At 36.5% G+C, this 23986-nt stretch overlaps 1 protein-coding gene across 21 annotated transcripts in view; it reads right to left on the bottom strand.

Annotated features, from left to right (window-relative positions):
• Positions 1-23986, bottom strand: part of LOC117410837 (dystonin) — a 187527-nt gene that overhangs the window by 150497 nt on the left and 13044 nt on the right. For 16 of the 21 annotated variants that reach the window (XM_034017703.3, XM_034017698.3, XM_034017701.3 and 13 more), the window contains one exon: positions 23711-23924. In XM_034017703.3, coding sequence (XP_033873594.3) covers positions 23711-23924 — 214 coding nt within the window. Of the gene's footprint in view, positions 1-21319; positions 21516-23710; positions 23925-23986 lie in introns of those variants that run through there. The other 5 variants (XM_034017710.3, XM_034017713.3, XM_034017716.3 and 2 more) reach the window with 1 other exon arrangement.

Genomic DNA, 23986 nt, shown 5'->3' with positions numbered 1-23986 from the left:
GAACAATACAGAATTATACAGAACACACATATGATAAAAAATTACATTACAACAAGATACAGTAGTCCCTACATCAGACTTGGTGAGTTCAACTGTATCTGTGTTATATTAAAGGGTGTTAATAAGAAGATCAATATATTACACCAGGGGAGAAACAAAGAATGAGATTAACACAGAATGCTGTCTTTGTCAGTTATTTTCTCTTATTTTGCAAATTTTAATGTACTTATTCTTCATAATAAGTATCATGTTTCTTTTTAATGCTCTCTAACATATGTATCGCATTTCACAATGTAATGGACAGAAACTACTCTAATGATCAATCTAAATTAATCGAAACCTTTCAGCGGCCTGGATTTCTCACAGAACCCCAGACCATTATGTTGTATCTGACACTACTGTTACATAAGGAGTGGACCACACCTATATTTCACTCCAAGGGACAAAAAAAGCACACTAGTTAATTAGTTACTGCCTTGTCTTTTTTTTCTGTGGCATTTCAAATCCAGTTAAAGTCACAGCATGTGCTGTGATTCCCCAGGTATCTGCATGCCTTAAGATGGTAAGTATCGTCCTCCAACGTTAAATTAGCATCAAGCTCCCATACCATACTGTCCCACATAATTTCCAGCACAGATGTACCCAAACCTTTATACCCAGACATAACAGATGGGAACAGCCTCTACAGGGGGGTGCATGTCAGCACTTAACAAATAGAACGAAGATAAATTATGTAAAGATGTCCAGTGGGGGCAGCTGATATGATAATCTTCACTCAGTAATGAAGTACAAGTGAGTAGTGAGTTATTTTGTGGTCACTTGAGAGGAGTGTCTTAAAGAACACATAGCTAACCAAATAGTTGTTTTTACAAGAGTTCATGTATAAAACAATTTTTTTATTTATTTTTTATTTTAGGCTCTTCTAGAGAATACAATTATATATATATATAGTGGCAGATTAGGTGGAGGAGAGGTTCTGGGGACACTACATTCCCCAGAATGCCACGTGAGTGAGCCAGGAGGTGCACCTGACAAGGGACACCTGCCTGTGATTAGCAGGCAGGTATAAAGACAGGGAAAAATGTTTGTTCAGGGCAGTCTGCAGTCGGTGTGAAGACAAGAGGCTGTCATTGTGAGGAGACCTGTGTGGTTCAAAATTAGTGTGTAAACCTTTTTGTGTGTGCTTGAAACATTGTTTTTGTTTATCGGTAAACGGCTTAGCCATCCGATTGTAGTTGGCGCTGTGAAAAAAGTTTACTTAGTACTAACATGTAGGAGTTAGGTTTTTTATTTTTGTTTTTCATTTCTTTTATTTCTGTAAATAATAAAAACGGCACCAAAGTGCTATAAAAACTTAAATTCTTGTCTGTTTAAAAGGGACAAAAGAACCTTAAATACAGTGAAATCTCTCTCTCTCTCGCTCGCTCTCTCCCCACATATATTGTAGTGTAGGCTGCTGTGTAAGATACAACCTAATGTGCATGCCACCCCAGTAGATACTGAATCATAATCTAACTGAACTGAGAACACTATTGTTCTCATTGTGTGAGAACTCCTATAAGCCACTGCAATTATCTGGTATTCCTTGTCAGTACTAAAATGTTGCTTTCCCTATGACTCACATCCTTTAAATGTATATGCCATAGATAAGTACTGTATCTTCAGTAAGAATTTTACTTGTAAGTGAAGGAATAAAAGAATCATTGAAGAAACACTTTCTTCAATGATTGCTAGCAAAACAATAACATTAAATAAATCAAATACAAGTTTAAACTATGAAGTGACGATAACGGTACTGGGTAAGATTTACTGGAATTATTTAGTTAGCTCTATGTTTGTCATATTATCTATACTTCTTTTTTCTAACATGGCTCATTTTGAATTAGCCATAAGCAGCTGCTTCTAGGCTAAACTGGTTTGCCTGTCAAATCATCCTCAGAGGAAGTTCTGATGAAAAGCAACTAACAAATGCCTGTGAACCAGAATGAAAAGGGGAGTGACCATGAATCAGTGGATGAGCTCATAGGGGAGGGCCAGGACAGTCAGCACACAAGAGGTGGGAGTCACTGCATCGCTGAAGGCCCTTCCCTGAGTCACTGCAACAGCAGCAGAATAAACCAGAATCCCTACAGGCCTCTGTGAGAATATGGAAGGCAATTGTATTCAGGGCCTGTGGTCAGTCAGCAAAAGTCCAAAATTTTGAATATAAATTGGTGCGGTAAGCAAAGCGCATTCAAATTCTGAAGAGCCAAAGGGAGTTATTACAGTGAATGCAGATATCTCATTCAGTGCAAACATGTGTCTGTCCAGGTGAAAACAGGTGAAACTCAAATACAGTGAGTAAAATGAAGCTAGGTTCTTGCACTGCTTCAATTATTATGATTCTCCTTTTATTATACACAAAAAATTGTAATAGCAAAAGAACATAGGAGTGTCTTTAGACATTAGCTGCAGACACTCATCTGTAAGTGACCGACCACATCAACATGCACAAAGATCCCATAACACCGCCTTGAGTAATGCTGTATATTCATTATTGACCTTACCAACAGGGTTCTTGCTGCTATGGTTTCAATAATTAAATAATGCAGTTACCACTTCCCATTTCTCATGACACATTTTCACCTGTCGAATGATAATGCTGTTGGGGTCTGTAATGGATTACTGAACATTAATCATTTTAACATGAGACACAGGGCTGTGTTCACAAAGCTATTACAACTGTATTAAGTTTAAAAACTGCTAACAATACACAACAATGTTTTAGGAGCTTTAACATCAACATTATGTTGGGTTTTTTGTTTTAGAAAAAAAACGGGTGTTAGTTTAGCATGGAGGGAAATGCTTCGTGAATATGGCCGATAGTGCTCATTACAAACACAGCAGCATTGAATGTGTTTAATGTCAAAATATTTAGCTCTGGACTAAGCAGCACTGTTTACCAACCATTAAAAAAGCAAGGAAAACAAAGCCTGACTGATGGCAAATAAGGCTCACTTAAATCTACTTTCAACTTCAAGCATACCAATCTATCAACTGTTATCAGAGTAAGGGACAGTTCTTTTTAATAATGCAAGGCGGCCTCATTTGCTTGGTTAAAATACAATGAACATAAATGGGAGTTACCTTCTTGGACATGATTATTGTTTGAAAAAGTGCTGTTTAGGCCTGCCCTCCATGACACCTTGACATGGCATGTACATATAGTACACATTCACCACCCTAAACCAACAGAAGGCCAGGTGTTACTGTACCAACTTTAAGGGCACAGTTTCTTGCAACTGACCGCTCTTAATCAAAGAGTAAACAATAAAAGAATGTAAACTGTGTAGATAAATGTGATCATGTATACCAAGTGGACCAGCAACTGGAGTGAGCGAGTGTTATAGCTCTGAGTGGAGACTAATTAGGAATGAGTGGAAGTTTGAACGATGTGCTCAGTGAAAAATGTAAATTGGAAATGACTGAGTGTACGAAAGATGCGTTCAAAGACATGGCTTCGACAGATGTATTATATCAAGCTTTGGCAAGAGAGATAAGCATAGTGACCTGTTTGACAGAAATTGGTGTATGACCAGTTTCTTAAGAACAGGTCAAATGAAATTGTTAAGGGGCACCATCTTATTTTAAGATATAAGACACCCCAAACACCTCCAGATCTCATATCCACCACCTGAATGAGTTACCTGCCGCCTCCCAGCAGAAAACACTTAACTTGGTCATTATCTTAAATCTACTGTTTGATGCTAGTGACTGGCTTACATAACTAAATGTAACAGGAGTTTAATACATGTAAGTTTGTGCTTTGAAATCAAATACATGCTCGCTTGTTTAGTTTCAATTATGAGTCTTTCTAGTCTTAATTTTACTTTATAGATATTATATGACAATAATATAATTGCTGTTGTAATTATAAGAAATGGAACCCTACAGCAGGAATGCTTTCCTTTGACCGAATACTCATCTTTTCCCCATATGGATGGTTTACTAATTGCAAAGAGCACATGTTGTTTTAAACATTCCCTAAGGTAACTGAGTGTTTTGAAATATGATAAGCACTAGTCTCTCAGTCAAGAAACATTTTCATCCTCGCATGGCCTCAATACGTACCAGAATCTGTAACCATTAAAATTGTGTTATTACTTATTTATGCATTTCTTACACCACAAGTGATGTAGGGGAGCTGGTTAATGGTTACACTCAGGTGTCCCAAGTGTAAATGTGAATCTAAACAACAACAAGTTTAGAAGTTCATTTAACTGTGAAATGTCATGCTCATACCATGTTGCTCTTCAATGGACTTCTATGGACTAGATGAAGACCAGAGAAGCGTTTTTTTCATACAGCCCCAGTATAACCATTTAAGGGAAATAACTTTTAAACACTCTGAACCAACAATGAAATCTTCACATTGTTAAATAATTCAGCTAGAGTACACTCACTGCATACCTGTTTATTTGAATGTTTCAGTGTTGTTTATGTTACCAGGTGCTAGTACCAACAGCACCCAAAATATTTAATACAAACTGACAATTACATATCTGTATTCACTGGGTGTGTGGATGAACACACTCATAAAATCGAATGCAGAATGCAGTCATCGCAATAACCGGGAAACGATTTTAGATGTACTCCCTTGGTATTTAGTAAAAGGTTCACCTGAATATCAGCTTTCCCGGTTGCTACGTGCTTCTGTCTGGCTGCATTCTCCAGTTGATTAATGGCCCATAAAAAGTGAATAAAAACCAACAACAGTTTTTTTTTTTTGTTTGTTTTGTTTTTTTATCTGAAAGAATAAAATCAGTTTATAATCCTTGAACACAATTTATATAAAAGGCCAAAAAGGTTCCCGTCATGGCTGAAATAAAAAATACTGTAGCTAATCTTTATCACTCGCCTTTACTTTATACACACACACACACACACACACACACACACACACACACACACACACACACACACACAATGTAAACATGTTTACTTATTTCAGCAGGCTATTCATTTTCACTGACTGAGCAAACAGTCTAGCCAGATTAATCAGTTGTTGTCATTTAAAGGGAAGTGTCTGGTATTGTAGACAAAGGAAATGATTCCAATGGATAACATAGTATTTGAGAGCCCTTTATTTATTCATTTATTTTTACTCATACAACTGCAATAACAACCAAATATATATATGCGTTTAATATCGTACACGTATTTCACAAATAATATTGCTTTTGAATTGTAAATCACCAGACCACTTAGGAAAGAGTCATGGAAAAATTTGAGAGATTAAAAAGTTATCTGATTGTATAATATATTTTCCTCAAAATATTTTGTTATATTATTTTATAGAAGTATCTATATATTCATTTATATCTTTCTTAAGAAAGACCTTTTGCCCTATGAGTAGCATCCATTTGTAATGAACTGATTATACTAAAACTAACTAACTAAACTCCCTTAACTAACGATAGCTCAGAAAATTAGTGTAATGTTAGGCCTATATGATACTGTTGCATGGTGAAAGCCCTTAATGTATTTAGTGTGTGTGTGTGTGAATGTAAGGTTGGCAGGGATGGAGTTAAATCTTTCCCCGCAAGCAATCACAGGTGTGGCCATTCCCCAATTGGCTAATTGGTGCTAATTGGGGAGTGGCCACATAAGGGGGGAAATGTTTGGTGTTTGTTCAGGTGTTTTGTTCAAACCTTTTATTTTGGCCCTTGTGCCTTTTTCTTTCATTTGTGTTTGTTAATAAATGTGCGCAGTAGCACTTCAATGCAGCTTCTGTCTCTGAGTCTGTATATAGCACTTCACTGCAGCTTCTGTCTGCGAGTCTCTATATAGCGTTTCACTGTAGCTTCTGTCTCTGAGTCCAATTCCTGCTGGTAGACAGCCGGCAGTGACACTACCCTGTCACAGATATGCAAAAAGTGGAAGGGCAAAGGGGAATTAAACCTTTAATAATAAACGCTACCGAGAAAAAATTATTATCTTATAATAATTTATCTTCATTTAACTAACAGAACTTTAAACATGCTTTGCACAGCAAAGGTCAATTAAATAACTTGATGAAAGATAGCATTTTGCTTTGTCTGTGTTTTGATATGTTGAACTGTAACATGAAAACATTAAATGCACACCCTCGTGCAAAGCTGGCAGAAAGAATGTCAGACACCAGTTTAAACTGGAGTGCAGTATGTGACAAATTCAATCACATATGCTGAGTGGGCACGGCTTACATTTCATTTGACATGGGGTTAAATATCCACTGCTCTCTCTCTCTCTTTTACCAGATGCACGTCAGTAGTTTACTTTCAGTCTACTTGCATGTTTACTTAAACACTTCAGAAGTGAAGACAAAATTTTAGCAATGAATCTGCGGCAGTATGGGGCACATAATTAGACAAACTACGTTCAGAATTAGACAAACTACGTTCATGTAAAACAATGTTACATTTGTAACAAAAAGACTGAACTGCTTTAGTGTTTCTTTTGGTTTCTATTTCTGGATGCATTTATTTCAATGCTGCCCTACACAGAAATCAGCATGAGGTATGATTATGAAGAAGTTAAAGGCAACTTGTAGCTGTTTGCTTACTGTACAGCTATGGCCAAAAGTTTGGCATCACACTATAAAATTAACACAATCTGCTTCATAAAGTCGAATGAAACCTGCTGAATAATGTTACGTTAACACATTAAATTACATACCGCTTCATAGTTTTCCATGTACTTTGTGAAAAACTGACAAAAACTGAAAAATGTGACATTTTTAAACCTAACATGAAATACTGTACTACTATTATGGTTTCAAGTAGACTTCTGCATATCATTTTGTAATTACTTTGATTACATGATGTTAAATAAAATACAAAAAATGATGTTCTTATAGTTAGTTTCTTTTTTTTATTATTATTATGTCTCAATCCTAAAATGTGATGCAAAACATTAGGCCACAGCTGAAGTAAGCATTAACTGTAGCTTCCATGACAAGTAAAGGACAAACACAGTTATGGGTTTAAGTCATTGTCTAAATATTTTTTTAATATGATGAGTGCAGTGTTCCGCACACACATTGCTATTTAGATTCCTCTGCAGTTAAATTACAGCGTGCTATTAAAAAGGGGGTAATAAATATATTACGGTAACAACAAGCTCAGTTTACATGTCGTCAGGTATTTCCATCGCAAGTGACACCTGTTTAGAAAAGAAAGTCACAAATCGGCTCAGATCGTAAGTAAAACATCGCAGTGAATGATCAACACACATTTCATGTAGTCTGCCCTGTAAACAACCAATGCATTGTAACCAGCATCATACTGTACAGTACACTACTGTAAACAATAACCTTTAAACTTGTATTTAACCCCAAATACGCATTACCAACGCTGATCTTGATTTCAAAAAGCTTCATTTGTTCATCCTACTGTAGAAAATAGATACTGTAGGAGGAAGCCAGATAAAATCAAGTAAGGAGAAATTACTGTATAGTTAAAATATACAACAAGCGTTGTAATCTTATAATGGGGTACATATTGTATGCTCTGACTGAAAGCCCCACCTTTAAAAAAGATCCAGTCTAAACACAAAACAACATTTGGGAACCCTATACTTGCTGAAGTGAAGTTTTGTGTGTTAAACATATACTGTAGGCTACAGTTACTGATATTAAAGATGTTTTTCTTAATAATAAATAGAATTATCTGAAAGTACCAGAAAAAGGTATTAAAAAGAACAGGGCAGATAAGCCATCTGGATACAGCAATATTTTTAGGTCAACAGTATGCCACCCTTAACTTAGAAACATAAAATTATTTTTATACAGCAGGTAACCAAAGCATATTATGACATGCACAATAAGCATCAGACAATCTATTCTCTTAAAACATATAGAACTGCTACTTTTGTATTCAGCAGTGCAATCGTGGTTCGTGCCATTGTATTTTATTAACAAAATGTATACAATGTATAAATTTATCTGGACCAATACTATTGTCAGAGGTAAAGGTGGGTTTCAGAAAGAAATACTGTACAAGTTTGTTACAATTGTAAAATCTATTATATGTTGTGAGCAACATGATTTTAACAGTAATGTACTGTTAAAAGTACAGTAGTGGATTCAGATTGTAAAGTAACAGATGGATGACCCAGCTGTTCATGGGAACCAGGTGCAATACTGACAGAGGGATAGTGACAAAGGTCCCTTGGGTACAAAGATCTCAGTAATAATCACTGCTGAAAGTGCTTGCTCTAGAAGTAGTCAGTGTTTAAAAAATAGTATTGTTTATAACATTATTATAGTAGGGTAAAAGTGTGTTCTCCAGTTTGCCATTTACTGGAGTTGTATGGGTCATACTGTAATCTATAACTACTGTACTCTGTGTCAATAAAAGTGAAAAATTATGGGGCTCCCGAGTGGCGCACCCGGTAAAGGCACTCCGAGTGGATTGCAGGATGTGCCCTATAGCCTAGAGATCACCGGTTTGAGTCCAGGCTATTCCACTGCTGACCATGGACGGGAGTTCCCAGGGGGCGGCGCACAATTGGCCGCGCGCCGCCCAGATGGGGAGGGCTTAGGTCAGCCAGGGTGTCCTCGGCTCACCGCGCACCAGCAACCCCTGTAGGCTGGCCGGGCGCCTGCGGGCCTGCCCGTAAGTTGCCCAGAGCTGCGTGGTCCTTCAACGCTGTAACTGAAGTGGCTGCATGGCGGGCCTGCAGAGTGAAAAGAAGCGGACGGCTGACAGCACACGTTTCGGAGGACCCGTGTGTCCGTCTCCGTCTCTCCAAAGTCAGCGCGGGGGTGGCAGTGGTGAGCCGGGTTGAAATAAAAAAAAAAAAATTGTGCTTTCCAAATTGGGGAGAAAAATAAGAGAAAACAAAATTGGCAATTCTGAATTAAAAAAAAAAAAAAAAAAGTTAAAAATTAAACAATGTGCATGTTAATTACATTATATCTTTCTGTTATATTGATCTGAGATGCTTACCGGTAGGTATTTTTATAATGCATTATGATCAAATAACTTTTTTTCTTTCAGTAATATTCAATGTAAAGCATGGCATGCCTGAGATAAAACATACAATAAATCCAGTTAATTACGTGTTATTGTATTATGATCAGCTGTAACTTAGCAACAAGCCCTCAGCAACATCCCTTTAAACACTGCTGAATAAGGAATCAGACAATCTCCCAGAAAGACAGAAACTAAATAAGTCAACACAGACTGTCTGCCAAACATAAACAACTGTGTACCCTTCATGTTAATTACAGTAGTAAGTATTTTGAGAAATGTACTGTATATGTGGTGTTCAGTACAGTTACTGAATATCACTTAGAAATAATGTATTCTGCCAGGGGCCATATTCATACACTAACACTGAACCTGCCCGAGACAACTCATTATGTTTTTATAGTAATAATGATATATTGTGGCTCAGTAGCACACTACATTATACAGCATATCAGAACCAACTTGATCCACCTCAGGCCACCAAAATGTAAAGCTTTCTATGCTCATTTCATTGCATTTGCATCTCATTTAAGACTTCCTGAAAATAATTGTCTAAAAATACTTGTGGATTTCAGAACTGCTCCAGTAAGTGCAAATACTAATACGAACAAACAGTATCAAGAGTTTACAGATGGCTTCTTTAAAATGTTGTGTTTTCATTAGGTCAGGACTGTTTGACCGATTGGCCCTTGAGCCATACATAGCTTACTGTTCTACAAAATATGGTTCTTTTAATTTAGAGGTCAAATATACGGTACAGTAAGGCTGTCAATTTGTTCAAAAAGACTGCAAGGACAATTATTAGTCTTTGGTAGATAACACAGTAAAAGTGAGTAGATTTTGTATTTAGCTTGTAAGCATTTTTTCTTACTGTTGTTTAGTCTGGTAAGATTTTTTGATTGAATGCCAACTATTTGGTTTCATTAAAAAAAAAAAAAAAAAGGTTTTTTAAGCTCTGTTTTAGGAGATACAACATAAAATGCCAAGCCAGGAAGGATTTTGAACTACCAGAACTAATCAGTATAATTGTACACTCATAAAAAGAGTGCATAGTATAATGGTCAATTACTACTTGACTGTAATGTGTAAAACAAAAACTGCTGACTGGCTGTAACCGGGGTGTTCTGTTACTGTGTGGGAATCCTCTGAGAAACGAGAGAGGCACAGAGGGTTTGACGTTGAAACGCCACTCAGACGTCCAGTTTTTATTTAATTTAACAGGTAGTTGCAGTGGTTGGAGGCCACTACTTGGGTACCAAAAATGGTATCCCTGGTGCGGGAGAGTATACACAAACACGGTGCAGATAATACAAAATACAAAAAGGCAAAGCAAAACACAGTGAGGAAAACAGCTATAAAACAAAGAGGTGGCCAAGCTCGGGCCATGCACTGCTCCCACTAAGAGAGAGGTCCCGCTCCAGAAGCCTTCTCCCTGCACAAACTATATACTTTTGTGGGTTTAAAATCCCCTAAATGAATCCCTTTCTAAAGTATACCAAGAATCCCAGTTAAACACGCGGTGGTCCTCGTCTTGGTTCACTCACCCTAGTTAAACACACAGGGTCAATTGCAACAAACTTGTAGATTTAGTACAGAGCTGCATACTGAGTTGCAGATTAGCTAATGCGGTACTATCTCAGGATCATCCCCAGCTGAGTACTAACTTAGTACCAATTGCAATGAAAAACAAAATATGGGGAACAAAGTTGGGGACTAGCTGAACAGAAACTAATTATAGCTAATTATATTTTAGGAGTGTTATTTCTTTGTTACAAGAACGAAATCTTTTTTTTTTTTTTCAGAAACCTTACATCTTAATTATTGTTTTTAATATACATTTTTTGAAAATTATGTACGGAAATGTATTTACACACGAAAGTAAATACTAAGGTTGAATTTCATAAGAATATTTTCCCATTTTCTTAAACCAAATTCAGACGTATAATCAAATTTTCCTAAAACACCACCAAATTAATGAAGCTACGTTAGAGGATAAACCACTTTTATTAATCCTCATTATTTAATTCACACACAAAACAAATAGATTCATTTATAGTCCCTAATGTCCATTTTTAAGTGAAACGCATAAGAAACACCAACCTTCCTTTAACATTTTCTTTGACATACCGTACAACTGGACATTTTGGAGTGGAATTTATTTTGGCTTTATTGGTGATTTGTATTGGATCGTCAATAAAATTTCCACCAATCAGTGTGGCATACAGTGGGTGATCCCGCCCTCTGACAGACTAGTGGTATGCAGCACAGGTTTAGAAGCGTGCGCTGGACAAGGGAAAGAATGTGTCGGATGTCAAAGTGAATATGAGAGTGGCAATGAGTGATGAAGCCAATTTGCTTTAAAAATCAAAAGCAGACCGGACATTTGCATTAACGGATTTAGGAAATTTTGATGTGATCAAAAACTGTGAGGCTGTGTAAAATGCGCCTGCTACTGTGGTACCTGTAGGACTGTTCTTTTTTAGGTTAAACAGTTTTGTGTTATTTATTTATTTATTTATTACAAGGGGTTAATTAAGTAGCAGCCAAAATTGTTTATGCCAGACTTAATCTGTAACAATGGTGCAAATTTGCTTTGGATTGTTATTGTCGATACGTGTAGATACTACTATCCACCATGCAGGTATCGCAAAGTCCCTAAACAATATGTTAAAATAAATTAGTTCTGTACCATATAAAAAAAGCTGATTTTGGCAGTGCTTGCTAGTCTATTAACCAATTTTAAATTTAAAGTGTTTTAGTTTCAGCTTTATTGTTAAAGTTTTCACATGTGCAATACTGTCCTACAATTACTACATGATACTGTGATCATTCCACTGTGTTATGTTAATGAACCATAGCTAAGTTTTAAAACTGAGAGTTAGCAAATGCCTACCGTTACAGTGTACTGCAGTTAGTAGTCCTTTCCACTTACTCTTATCTTAAAATTTAAGGGCTATATAAGAACGATAATTATTGTAACTTGTTTTTAGAAGGCCTTTGTTGTTCTCCAAGTTGCTGTAGTGACACTGTAGATGCTACAACTGACATTTTTGTATTTATACTTTTAATTTAAAAAACATTCAAGTACATGTTTACTTAACTGAATTTTTTCTTTGTGAACAATGCCAGTGATAAATGCCAATTCAAGTGATAAATGCCAATTCAAAAACCGGCAAAATCTACCAAGGTAGCAAATCTGCAAATGTAATACCAGCCAGAATTTCCAGTTATACGGTACATTATTTACTTAAAGGACTTCCATTACCTTATTAGAAATGTGTTTAGTACTGATCTGTACATTCTACTGTGCCCCTAGCGTTTGAATAATGCTTTACATTACATTGATCAGCGTGTGATTAAATACATAATTGTTACAGTAAAATATGGGTTACTTACAATATATAATGGTAATTAAACCACATATATGCTTGCGTGTATGTATAAACATTGCATATGTAGCGGTAGCCATTAGTAACATTGAAAAACCTGAACCAAATTTGAGTACATTTTGACACACAACCAATAGTACCATAGTTTTAACATCTCGAACCTGCAATCTCCAGGCTATAGGGCGCATCCTGCGCTCCACGCGGAGCACCTTTACCGTATGCGCCACTCGGGAGCTCCCCACTAGCGCACTCTTTATCAGAGCCTTGAGTCACAGACACCCTTTGGACTATACAACAAAGATACCATAATGGTCTACACTTTATCTCACTTGTAATGGATGCTATAAATCAATTTATGAAAGGTAAAAACAATTCTATATCCCCTTGAGCCCTGCGCTTTTTTCTGTATGCAGAGAAAACCTAAGTAGACTAGCATGACCATATTTGTGGCCCCAGGACCAGGCCGGAAGGGAATATAATAGGTAAAGTTCCACCTATTATAGCTTTTAACAAAATAAATATATATTTAACGTTCAAGCGGTTAGACAAAAGAAGCCGTAACCTGGATAACTTAGTATGCAAGACAGCAGTCTCCTGGCTCCATTAGTCACCCTTGTGTTAATTTGCAGTTAGAGCCTGAATGTATCTAAATAATTCACAGATGCTCCAATCAATCAATGTTGTGATCCAAGCTCTGTTTCTCTTTCTGAATGAATACATTTCACACATCCTGTGCCTGTTACATTTCCACCACGTCCCTGGTTCCCTCCTTCGCTCTTTCCAAAATAACACATCTTATCATATCTGAGCCTTAACATACCTGATCACATTAATCCCTTTTCAGTAGTGCACTCTTGGGCAGCAGGCATTCAGTTAGGTATGCAAAGCCCAGGTATTCTCGACTCAGTATACAGACCATTTATAAGATATTGTAAAAGTACAAACTTAGTAATACACAGATAAAGGGCATAAATGCTGCAACATGGTTGATTGAAAAAGCATAATCATTAAAGACCCTGTGTAGCCTGCTACCAGGAACATTTCCACTGGTATTAATACTTAACCCAGTGAAAAATATGAAAATATTCGAGTTGCTAATTTAATTATAAAATAAGGTAGTGCTATGGTGGAAATATAAGGTGTTGCTGTAGCAATACAACTTCCTTTTCTCTTTTAAAAAAGAGTAGGGTATTCATTTATTTTTATAAAACAGCTTGGCATTCAGGTTTTTAACTTGAGTGCATGATCATTCGTTCAAAGGTCAGTTCCATCATACGCCTCATTTAAGCGCAGCGCTATTTTCATTACACATCTACAGAGGTACAAACTGAGTGGCAGACATTTCCCTGCTTCTGCTTTCATCCACACAGTAGTAATGGGAAGCATGCCTCTGCATAACTAAATTGTAAATCACTGTAGTTCTGTAAATCATGCTGTGCCAACAAACTGCAGCGTCCTAAACCATGCTTTTCCATACGGCATGTTAATTTCTGTCAGCATGTCTGGGAACCCTTACATTTGAGCTCTTTCATTAATTAGCTCCAATACATTCCAAACTACTGCAGGTGCTCTATTTCGAAATAGGAAAGACTCTACATGCACCATCTTAATAACTTGCTATTCAGCTCTTAAGACTTTGGTGATGTGATTTACTGAAATAGCCTTAATTTAAACAGACACCCTGTACATAAAGCTATGCAGGTTTATCCTGAACTCACCAATGTCTCTTACTGTAGATATTCACTTGTCTGGGTATCTAATAGAAGCAGGGCAGCAGTGTGGAGTAGTGGTTAGGGCTCTGGACTCTTGACCGGAGGGTCGTGGGTTCAATCCCCAGTGGGGGACACTGCTGTTGTACCCTTGAGCAAGGTACTTTACCTAGATTGCTCCAGTAAAAACCCAACTGTATAAATGGGTAATTGTATGTAAAATAATGTGAAATAATGTATAATGTGATATCTTGTAACAATTGTAAGTCGCCCTGGATAAGGGCGTCTGCTAAGAAATAATAAATAATAGAAGGTAATATAATGTCATTGGGTGATCTGTGTTTGCAATGGGTGACTTAATAGACTGAATGTTAGTTAAAATGGTTTCCCTTTCTCAGTGTAATTTATGTATTCTTGTCTGGAGGTGAAGCTTTTGCCTCGGTAAGTACCTCAATTCATGCTAGCTATTTTGTTTAGCTTACATTTACTAGACAGGTTGTATCCCAACCTCAATATGGTAGACACACATACCTGGAAAAGAATAACATATACAAGTGGCTTTAGAAAAATAACTTAAGTTTGTTAATGGGTTCACAACAGGGATCATTTTTCTACTGATTGATTGTGTTTTGCAAAAGAGCTTTCTCAAATAAATAGCCACCAAGGTTTGATGAAATCGCCCCATCTTATTGCACTGCAATTACAGTCTGAGTACCTTAACATGAAACCAAATGTTACTGTACCAATCCTAATAGCCTTCACTGGTGATCTAGCTAATCACATCTGGTTGTACAATAAATCTCGCTACTGACATTTCAAAATCATTCAGTGCTGATTGCTTGTTATCTACATATGATTTAATCATAATCATATTAAGCCTCTTGAACTATACTGTTAGAAAGTCTTCTGCTTTCTGTCCTATTTAAATGAATATTCTATTTTGTGTTACTGAAGCTGCATATCACAAGGGTCTTATAATGTATTTTCTCTTTTTTTTGCTCTAACACTGAACATATAATTCCAAAGCTAAAACTGCATGGATTATGGATAATTTCATTTTGATAATTTGCAAAAAGCACTTTACATTGCATACCGACAGTACTATAGAAATTATTTCTGTCTAAAACATTTAAAGTTATATTCGAATAATCACCTTGCGAGATTTTTACATTGAAAACAATATTTGTGTACCTCTTTTCCACTGATCTGCTGGACATTATGCTGTTCCTACTGGTAACAACACAAGGAGGTATGGATCTTTCCTTCCAAGTCAAACCCAGAAAGCATGGAAGTGCAGTAAAAGGTTGTGTGAATTTCCGGAACCCTTATTCCATGTTTAAAGTGTTTTATTATTAGCAAGAAAGTATTATTGACAAAATCTAAATACCACCCACTGCTTGTGATCTGGTGACCAGCAAGAGTTGAGAATTGAACACATATTTAATAGTGCTGATTTCTTACTAGACACTGTACTTAGCTGGTTTATAAACACCCAAAATAGATTTACAGCAATTCATTTAAGATGACAGATAATTCAATTGTTTTTGCAACTGACCAGATGAAAACCAGCAATGTCCAACATAGTAATATGTTTTTAATTCTTTAAGTCTATACATTATAATATCATAGCCAATACAGAAGTCTGATCCCCCCAAAAAATTACCAGACAAAGCAATAACGTTTGGAGGCATCAAGTTACGCCACATAACCACAAGACGATAGTGCTGCACAAACCGACTGTTCGATTACTTGGACTAAGGTAACTGGCATTATGATGATTGTTTTTTTTTTTTCCCCCCATGGACTCTGGAGAACTACGAGCTACACAAAAACAAGCAGCTGTTTCTTAACGTGCTTCACTTGGAATGGTAAATTAGCCCAATCACCACCAATGACCCTTGCCTGTGGAGAGCTTGAACTGCATAACTGGTTCATGCAGCACTATAAGACAACATGGATGACTGTGTAAAAACGTCAGTATTTAGATCAGCTGCTGTGTAGATCAATTGAATAGACCCCAAATGAATGGCTTTGCATACAGTAATATAAAACCCTGCCCATATACCAAGACAAGTCAAATGGCAACTAAAGGAAAGCTGCAGCTCTTCTAAAAAAAAATGACATTCTTTGAGCCCCCTTGGACATCACATGGTTACAAGCTCTGCACAAAGTGTTAAGCAGAAGCCCTGTACATTTTTCAATCTGACAGTCTTGTTTAAGATTGAGCACATGGACAATACAGTCCTTTTTTGCCATGCTAATGTAATCTTTCCAAGAGATTGAAAGAAACTCTTCATGTGTAAGGACAATCACCACACCAGCATTGAAAAATGCAACTTGCACACCCACGTCCAATAAATCAAATGTTTAAAAACTCTGCTTTAATGGCCATTTCCATAAGGGCCGACATGGGGAATGCGGCCTATGGCGTTCTAAAAGGTTCAATTATATGCCTTTACTTTTTTTGAAAAAAGTGCCTAAAACTTATTTATTGTTTGTTTGTTTTAGATTTGTTTTTTAATTTAAAACGTAAAGAATTAAACATAGGAATTAAACATGGCAAGTAATAATAAGTCCTTCAGTGTTGAGAGTTATTGGCAGATTTATACCAAGCTGGACATAAAATAACATAACCGCTTTTAAAACTGTACTTCTTACTAGCATAAAATGAAAATATTTCACATGATAAACAAGAAACAGTTTAATTAGATAAAGTACTATAGTCTATGCGCATAACCTTTTACAAATGATTTCTTCCCCTAAAATGTATAACTTGGGGGTGGGGAGGAATGCTCCAGTTATCAAGAAAGGAAAACAAAATATTATATAACCAAAGGCTCTAAATTATCTAGGCCTATTTGTTACTTTTAACTTGTTGTAGGTTTTTCCCTTTTCTTTAAAAAAAAGAATACCTTACATTTGAGCTTAAAGCGACACAGCAATTTGGAAATACACTATATGTTATGTTATCTACATTGAAAACACTGCAGTGCATGTTACATGCATACGGTATCACACAGTAGTTTATTCCAAACTTCAGAACACGCTACTAGTGCAGTACTGTATATAAAACTGTGAGTGCAGCACTTACAAAATGTAAGCATCCTCATGGCATCTGTGTAATCTTTTACAAAACTTAAAATATTTATAAAATTCAACACTTCAATAAACCCACAACTGTACCAAAAAAAAACAAAAACGCATTGTTCTTTCTCAAACGTACTGTACTATTATAGTTGATAGAAATATTTGAACATCAAAAGGCTGATGCAGTCCAGTAATACAATAATAATATATATCATGCTAGATTTTAAGAGTCATTTGGTCCAGTTGTCATTTGTACACTTTTTTTACTAAAAGAAAACACCAATTACAATTCTATAATTATGACGGCTCTCAGGATCTCAATATTATCATTTTGTTATCTCGTGATCTCAATATACTGTAACAAACTTTTTTTTTTTGTTCGATATTATTTCAAGCTCCAACGTTAAATGCTTCAGCTGTTTGGTAACTTTATTAAGTGTGATTTCCTTTCTGAACAGAAATGCTAATGATTATGTGGAGTAAATAGCTCTGAGAATATAGCCCTATTTTGATGGAAGTAATAATAAACTTCTTTCAGTACCGACTCCATCACACAATTCAATTCTACACAAACCCCATTTGTCCAAATAAATGTATAGCAACTATTTCCATTCTAACAGCCATAGGCCAATAATGTGTACACTGTAGCAAAAACAAACGAAAATCTCATTCCATTTTATATAGTGCATCTTCCAGCGGCAGAATGAGTCTGCACTATTTCTTAAAGGTGCAAGAATAATTATTTTTGTTGCTGTATACTGAACTCTCATGATGGGAGAAGCAAGAGATCATGGGGACGATGTATTTTCTGATGTAAAGGTTAACAAGATCTTTATCATAACCTTTTTGTCAATGTATGGAACAGTGGGCCACAACTAGAATATACAGTACAGTAGTCACTGTAAAATAAACATGTATAAGGTTATCTACATATTTTGTAAACGTTTATTTTGCATGTTTTTTTCTACTTTACCCCTATATATAATAGCACATATAATTATAGCACAAGTCAAACATATGTATATGACTACTAGTACTGTACAAAAGCAGTACAGTATCACTGATCACAAGATTCCTGTTAAATGACAAACACATTCCCCACAATTAATCATGGTTTTTATGGAAAAGCATTCATAATAAACCAGTATTCTAAATATAAATATATTTTAAATATACTGCTTTTCTTGGACATGTATGACAGAACTTCACATGCTCGAGATAAAAACAGTTGTTTTGGAATAATATCTGAAATGTCCTGTCTTATTTGGAATACTGATGTGCAAACTGCTCATCTTATTCTGATTAATAACGGATAGCTGTAGGCTATGACAGGAGAAGGCAGACACACCCAGACATTGGAACAAAATGGACTGAAGATAGTAATTAACCACCAACAAACAAGGTAATATGCTAAACCCATTAAGAGTAAAGGCCTACTTGTTGTCTGTGATCCAGAAAAACAACAGCCAAAAGAGCACACGCTGTTAGGATGTTTATAAGATATGGGAGGTGATGTAAGTATAGGCACAGTGCAAATACTTGCGGACGCAAAATTCAAATTGCATTGCGGCCAGGCAATTATTTTGCCCTGCACCCTATGTAAACTTAAGAGCAATGCAAATTACTCAACATGCCCAAATAATGATCTGCAATTATGAAAATTAGGGTGTCAATGAGCGCATCAGTCAATGAGAGCAGTAGCCACTGTGACGTTTGTGGAACAAGAAAATACAAACCAAAAAAATGTCAGAGGAAGCAGGCAAATTCCTCTTGGCGCACAGAAAAGAAAAGAAAGGTTTTCTGAAAAGGAGCTGAGAGTCCTTACGGCTGAGGTCACTCGGCATGAAACAGAGTTGTTTGTAAAAGCATCAGCCAACATCAGTTATGCAAATATCCTTAGGAAATTATATGTATTTGCTTGCCCTTTTCAGCATGACATCCAGAAATGTGCCTAGCACTCTGGAAAAGGTGGATTGGGATATCCCTCCAGACATTCCAACTGTGGTCTGAAAGGAACCAGAGGCTCAGTAGCACAGAGAACACAGCACTTTCACATGTGCAGGGATAGCGGTCCCTAGATTGACGCTGGGGTCTAGCTCATTCCTCAATTCAGCTGTTAGGTCTAGAAGAGTGAGACGATAACGCTTTAGCACCACATCCTCCGGCATCCCAAACAAAGTGACCCTGGTATTGAATATGCGGGGTCTTCGTCCTCTTGCTCTTCTCCTTTTGTTCTGTTTTGTGCAACTCTTTTATTTTGCAATAAACTGGCGCAACAGCGCAATTCACATTTCACCTCGTAGTACTGTGTTCTTCCGGGTCTGACGTCACCACCACCACCCGGCCTGTCCAGAGGGTCAGCAATTGCCTAGGTGCAAGGCAAAACCCTTACATCACATTATAATGTTTGCACCCGCTTAGTATCCAGATCCCAACCAATTCCATGCTCTTTTCTTCATCTGAATGCATTTCAATATGATTCTAATGGAGTAATGATTGCAAAGTGCAAATCTGATAGTGGGTGCAGAACACCAGGTGAACACCATTCTTTACATACGTCTCATTTTTAGTGACTGGTAAAATCAGACTTTACGGCTGCTAACAGGGCAGCATTATGGGGGTTTTACACCTGCAAATCACTTTGTGGGTATCCGTATATCACCCCCATGGTCCACAGAATATGCAACAAGTTATATTTCTCTATAACTGGTTTTGTATTATTATTTATATTTACTGTAACACACAGTGGTAAATAGCATTGATTATGAAGTATCCTTGGCCACTGCCTAAGGCTATACAGTACAGTAGTCAATGCAAGATTCTAAAGGCATACAGTCTGCCTCCAGACAAAAAATCACAAATTCCAAATGATGCTACATCATATGATTCCATCTACTGGGTCCAAGCCTTAAGCTTTTGCACAGCTGACTCTGTTAATTACAATATCCAACAGCTGAGACAAATCTAATTTGGTACTCCAAAAGGCTAACACATGAAATATGAAATAGCCAGAACCAACAGCTTACTGTTTTCTTTTCCCATAATTTAGAATCTTGTTTAACTATTTTAAAAAAGATGTGAAAAAAACCAAAACAAAAAATGTGATTATGCCTGCCTACATATGCTTCAATTTCGATTGAATTCCATTGTTTCCACCGAGAATAGCCTGGCCAAAGCACTGAAAGATGATGTCATACAGATTGTTGGAATAGATGTTTGAAATGTAATGTCTTCTGCAGGTTTCCTGTAATTACTGCACTGGCTTTCAGCCACAGCAGTACAAATACAAGAACCACACAGGATGCACTAAGAGCAACTTAACTTCACCCCCTGTATTGATCAGGGCTTTTTTTTTGTATTTACATTATATTCATGGATCCTTTTGTCTGCAATGAAAAATTGTTTGTATTATCTGGCGTGAGTCTGTGAATTTTACAACCTGGCCTGTGATAGATAGATAGATAGATAGATAGATAGATAGATAGATAGATAGATAGATAGACAGATAGACAAAACTAAAGAGCTTTACAGCACTGAATTAAACCACTCCCTTCCAAGACCCAGGCTCTACTTGTATCCATCACCAGCAGTATCCTATAGCACAGGATAATCAATGGGGGTGGACACTTAACAAAACACAAGAAAACAATAATAATGATCAATTCTATTGAGAAACCGAATCACAACAAAAACAAAAACGTTATGTTCCGCCTACATTATTATAATCTCGATCCATATTAAAAACGATAATATTTCCTACATTACAAGTACTGTAGATTAGCAGTGCGAACACAGATAAACAATCTGCTCTAATAATAAACATAAGGATCTTAACATCCCCAATCGTGGAGAAAATATCGCCCATTCATCACAGATCGAACTCAGTTTAAAACAATGCAGCATGTCATGCGCTCACGTGCAAAGTTAAATCTTAAAACTTTACCTTACGCGACAAAACCAGGGTGTAACACAATCGAATCACATTTAGCCTCGCTATCAATCAGCAGTAAATAGCAAAGCCGTGTTAGCAAACACTTGTTTACTGATCTGTCACACGGCGATTAAGGGCATGACTCCCTTTGCCCTTACAGACCGTTAACTTGGCCCAATTAAAGGGACACAATTATGCAAGAGCATTTACCTTTATATCTTTCAAGTACATCCTCATACGCCTGAAGGTATTCCCTTTCGTCTGCATATCGATAAGCAGCAGTGGGTGAATACTCAGCCATGACAGGGTTTTAAAACTGGACAGTTACTGTAGGCTCGGCTAAGGAGCCTTGGACTCGCCGCAGAAGGATGCAAGCGTTCAGTGTCTCTGTGAAAGGAAACGCCCTCTCCACCTCCCGAGTCATGAAGCTCCAATGGAAGACGAGGCTTCCTTCTCTGATTTCATATGGAAATCTCTACCGTTCAACTGCGGAAAACTAGCTAAGGGACCTCATGAATACCATGCCATAGTGAGCAGCAATCGTAATGCTATGCATAACAACTTCTTGCAATTATGTTCTATACAGACAGAGCCCTTGTCATCTGCTCTTTGCTTTCTGCTGAAAACGTGCCCATTTTATTTCGTTATATCTACCAGTACGCGTCCTTTCCTCGTTTAAGATATACACACACACGTTAAAAATCTTAACGTATTACATTTTTTGTCTAAACCCTAATTACAACGGCCTTTGCTGCATTTAAGTCCATGTTTACTTTATCCTGCATTTGCAAACATTCAATGGGAAACAGAAAAAAAATGTAAAATTCTAGTAAGAATTAAAAGTGTCAAATTGACTGGAAATTGATTTTCGTCAGTATTTCGTGGAAGTTTAAATATAATAGTCGTATGAAATAATTATTCCAAGTGTGTGTGTGTGTGTGTGTGTGTTGTTGTTGTTGTTGTTGTTGCAAGCTTAAAAACAAAATATCAGGGTTGCAAAATATTTGTATTTTATTCAATAACACTCTCATGGACATTGCTACATTTCTGTGTTCGCCGGTAGGGTGTAAGCAGCAATTCCCCCCAGCCCCCACCCTCATTCAAAATGGTCCCGCCCAGGTCCTAAAGAAAGACGACTACCACCGTCAATTTAAATAATGTCAAATGACTAACTAAATACAATCATACTGCATATTCTTCGTCTTATTTAACAGCACCTATTAAAATTACTCATACAATAGTTCAATATTTTTCATTTTGTCAACACAAAATTCTCGTTACAATTGAATTTGTTTAAATCCATTCGACGGAATACATGATATGCACACGCGATCGCTGTATTTACACAAACATTAACATTTCTTATTTTTATTATGATATAAACAGTACTAGTGGTCAAAGGTGGTAGTACAGTAGGCTGTTTTTTAAGTCAGTCATTCTTGTAGAGAGCTGTGTCCATTCAGTGGAAAAAAAAAGAACACTCAATTCAAAGCCCATTACTGTAATATTCCAGTCAAGTCATTGTCTACTGCCCTAATACTCTCTTATTTACAATACCATCTAGTTAGAAACCATGGTGTGGTTGCAAGTGACCATCTCACCAGCAACTGATTTAATGTATATGTATAAAAGAGACTTGCTTTTCATATTTTATAAAATATCAAGGATTCCAATGTAATGGTATTTTAGGGTCAACTGTATGAGGGATTATTACCACGCCAACGCAATTTATATATTGGTTTTATGAGGAAATTACAGGCTTCGGAAAATTAGAACAAAGGTGGGTTATTATATATCTGAATCTGTGTTTCCCAGATTTTCTTGTTGCTGAAAATAAATAAGATCGGTCACCTTGCTCTGTGCATTTTGGTGGGTAAGAAGATCATATTACAATAAACAGAAGAAAGCTGGGTAGACTAATTTTATATGTATATATATTCAGGGAAGTACAGTATAACAAAAAAAAAAACTTTAATTGCAGACAAGTATAAAACATTTATTGTTAAAAAAAAGTCTATATTTCACAAGTCTACAGTTAATAATTTAAAATGTATTTTAATTTCTCAAAATCACTAGGTTTGTGCACCAGATACAACGGCTTTTATATGTGTGATGTTTCTCGTACAGCTTAGGTTCTACTACATCCCGACTGTTATATTAGTTGTATTTTTAATAATAAATACAGTAATACGGTTTTACTTGCTAAACGAATGTTGACAATTCATATATATCATGGCTTGGAAAAATATGCCAGGAAAACCATAGCAACAACAAAATAATCATTCTTCACAAATGTTGTAATAATATTACACTATTAACACATGCACATTATCATCATACCGATAAATAATTTTTCACCCAGATCTTAACCGATTGCTATTCTGCGCTTGATTTTGGTTTCCCATCATCTAATAATAGGAATACAGTTTAAAAATATACGATTTTTTAAATGACATTTTAGCCGGGTAAATGAATTTTATTTATTTATTTATTTATTTATTTTATTGAATGACACACTACAGCCTACACCCAAATCCCAATTCTCTCCCCATGGTCCTAATCAATATGCATTCAGTAGACTACAGGGGGGAAAAGCCTTACCGGCTATCCTTAGGACGGCTCTTTCTGCTGGATCCAGGATGGATCCTCCCTGGATTTTTCTCTTGGAACGCTCATGTCTGGGTAGATTCCACGGTAGTGTATCTCCTGGCGCTGGTGAAACAGACCCAGATTTCTGACTGAAATCATCCTCATCAGAAAAATCCGCAGATGAAGACATAGAACAGCGATGAGAAGCGTTCCCAGAACCAGAGCTCTATGGAGACAACAGGAAAGATTATTTTATTTTATTTTTTATTTTTTATTATTATTATTATT

The sequence above is a fragment of the Acipenser ruthenus genome, chromosome 6, assembly GCF_902713425.1.
Source record: "Acipenser ruthenus chromosome 6, fAciRut3.2 maternal haplotype, whole genome shotgun sequence".
NCBI classification, from domain to species: domain Eukaryota; kingdom Metazoa; phylum Chordata; class Actinopteri; order Acipenseriformes; family Acipenseridae; genus Acipenser; species Acipenser ruthenus.
This window is presented reverse-complemented; position numbering and strand designations above follow the sequence as displayed.